Source organism: Chlorella variabilis, assembly GCF_000147415.1.
Source record: "Chlorella variabilis unplaced genomic scaffold CHLNCscaffold_1, whole genome shotgun sequence".
Classification (NCBI taxonomy): domain Eukaryota; kingdom Viridiplantae; phylum Chlorophyta; class Trebouxiophyceae; order Chlorellales; family Chlorellaceae; genus Chlorella; species Chlorella variabilis.
In genome coordinates this window covers 1,392,949-1,395,563 of record NW_005435087.1, presented here as the reverse complement: position 1 = coordinate 1,395,563, position 2,615 = coordinate 1,392,949, and the positions used below count along the sequence as shown (strand labels likewise).

Below are 2,615 nucleotides of genomic sequence, written 5' to 3'. Positions count from 1 at the left end.
GAATGCCAGCCTGCCCGACAACCTGTGGGAGGCGCAGAAGGCGGCGCGCCAGGCGGTGCTGGCGGCGGCTGCGGTGGGGCGGTGATGCCTGCTGCGCATGAACTCCTGCTCCATCCTTTGATGTGGTTTGATGTAGTTTAATACTAAAATTTCCCTGTAATAGCAGGCATGCCGAACTGGCAGGAGGAGAGCGGCACGGTGTTGCCATCGCGGTGCCAGCCTGGCGCTATGAGAGGAGGGCGGACAACCTTGTGATCTGCTCACGCTGTGGGAAGCTTACACAATTACGTAGCCTGCCTCACATTCTCGGTTGGAACCCAGCCTGGCCACGACAACCTTGCAACGCTACAGCCTCCGCACATCTGCTGCGTGTGTCCTCGGCGGACGCCAGATGGCAGGCAGCAGCCAGCGGGCGCCATCCAAGGCTGGTGGCGGCGGTGGCGGCGGCGAGCGGCAGGACGACCGCGGCACCGCCCTCAGCCAAGAGATGGCTCAGCACCTGCGCCACGACCCGCCTGATGGTGAGGAAGCGCCCGCCACTGCACGGGCCCTCGCCCGAGGCATGAGCCCGCCGACAACCCCTTGCCTGGTCCCGCCACGTTCCCCGCCTGGAGCGGCGCTTGGCTTCCTCTCACACAGCGCCTCTCTTCTTTGCCCGCGGGCGCAGGCATGGACGGGTGCGGATATGTGCCTGTGGGGGCGCTGGTGCGCAAGATGGAGCAGGAGACCAGCGAGGAGGAGATCAAGGCGATTGCGGAGGCAGACGACAAGGTGGGGGGCACCGCCTGCCCGGCTGCTGCGCAGCACGACGAGGCTTTCCCCGTGCAGCTAAGCCGCATCAAGGCTTGTTGCTGCTCCCCCCTGGGGCCTGCCGCAGGGGCGCTACCAGCTGGGAGAGGAGGGCGATGGCAAGCTGCGAGTGCGGGCGGTGCAGGGGCACTCAGGTGCGGTTAGGGCCGTCGGCCAGCACTGTGCCTGTTCTTATGCAAACATAACAAGTTTAAGCTTATCCCACATCCTGCCGCCCGCGTGCAGTGCCCCTCAAGAACCCGCCGCATTACCCGATCAGGTCAGCTGAGGAGTTGCCGCTGGCGCTGCACGCCACCAGCCCCGAAAAGTGAGCGGTGGCTGCCTGCACAAACAGGGTGGCTGCCTGGCGCAAAGCAGATGAGGAGCAGCGGCAGCAGCAGACGCAGGCCCTGCCGGGCATGCAGGCGGACTACCGGGCATGCAGGCGGACTGCTGATGCCATGCCAGCCAGTCCCTGCTCCTGGAAAACACCTGCAGCTGGGAAAAGATTCAGGAAAGCGGAGAGCTGCAGCGCATGAGCCGCACACACATCCACTTTGCGTCTGAGCCCAAGCACCTGCGCAACGATGACTGGGTGTGCGTGCTGTGCCAGGCACGCTGGCTGTTACCATGGGTGGGCCCCGGATGTGCCTGCCTTCACCAGCGCAATGTGCAGGTGGCAATGCCAGCCGTTGCCGCAGCTTGGACGTTCCTAGTAGCTGCAGTGCCTGCCTGCTGAAGCCTGGTGGTGTGCCCGCTCCTTGCCTCACTGGCCAGGCGCTGCACCCGCTCCCAGGTGGACCTGCGCGGCGCCATCCAGGCGGGCATCCCCTTCTGCCGCGCCGCCAACAACGTGGTGCTCAGCGAGGGCCCCATCCCGCTCCAGTTTGTGCGCCGCATCCGGGTGCGGAGTCGGGTGCCGTGGATGGGGCCGCGACGAGCAGTTGTTGCAGCTTGCTGTACAGGCAGGCCGCCTGCATCCACCTCGGCTCTCTGTGCGCTGCGTGCTGTGCAGCTGCGCGACCTGCCAGAGGAGTGGCAGAGGGCGATTCCCAACCGTGACAGTCTGATGGAGAAGGAGGAAGAGGAGGCGCAGACGGGCGGCTTCGGGAGGCGGCAGTAGGCGGAGGATGCCTCGATGGTGGCGTGCTAGCCTGTGTTACAGTCACCCCGCTATGATAGGCCGCGTGAGCAGACCTTGGGCAGGGGGCACACGTGATCAAGGGGCATCAAGAGAGGGGGTGGACCATGGAGCACCCTCTCCATGGCTCCGACCACCCTCCCCCCAGCTGAGCGTCCCAGGGTCACCCCACCCTGGCCCCGCTCCCCGTCCTGCCGGACACGCAACCCCCACAACGTGGTGGGGGACGTGGGGATCCTTAGCAGCTTAGGCCTGCCAGGCCGACGGGTGCCGATGCTGGTGCGGGCTCCCGGCGGCAGGCAGCGCCGCCGCCGGGCACTCAAATGGCATGGGGCACATGGGCCCCCATGCCCGCACATCTCCCAGGCACATGAAAATACCAGAAGGCTGCACATGTAAGGGTGCATGCATTGCAGGCAGGAGTGCAAAGTGGCCTGCCGCGGCGGTCGGCTGTGCCATTACTCAGTCAGCCGCCGCTACCGTGCCGGGCTTGGCGTTCCCATGCCAACATGCCGGCGTGCCATCGCGCAAGGGGCCAGTGAGTGTGTGAGTGGAGGTGGGGGTGGTGGGGCTGCCGCTGACCGTTGCTTGCTGACGCTGACGCTGCTCTTACCTGCGGGGGGAGGGGGTGGGTCGGGAGCCAAGGCCGGGCAAAAGATGCCTGGGCCCCTACTCAAGGGAACCG

The 2,615-nt window shown here is 66.2% G+C and overlaps 2 protein-coding genes across 2 annotated transcripts in view; both read left to right on the top strand.

The window, feature by feature from the left end:
- CHLNCDRAFT_133254 (hypothetical protein) overlaps positions 1-85 on the top strand; it is a gene marked incomplete at both ends in the record, with an annotated part of 4,099 nt that extends 4,014 nt beyond the window's left edge. The window contains one exon of the mRNA XM_005852077.1: positions 38-85. Within this exon, the coding sequence (XP_005852139.1) occupies positions 38-85 (48 nt within the window). The remainder of the gene's footprint in view (positions 1-37) is intronic.
- A 306-nt stretch (positions 86-391) lies between these two features.
- Positions 392-1,912, top strand: CHLNCDRAFT_133253 (hypothetical protein; the record flags this gene model as incomplete). The annotated part of the gene is made up of 7 exons (XM_005852076.1): positions 392-521; positions 668-771; positions 878-944; positions 1,036-1,117; positions 1,288-1,384; positions 1,586-1,693; positions 1,805-1,912. The coding sequence occupies 7 exons, from the start codon at positions 392-394 to the stop codon at positions 1,910-1,912; spliced, it is 696 nt and encodes a 231-aa protein (XP_005852138.1).
- Positions 1,913-2,615: the final 703 nt, after the last annotated feature.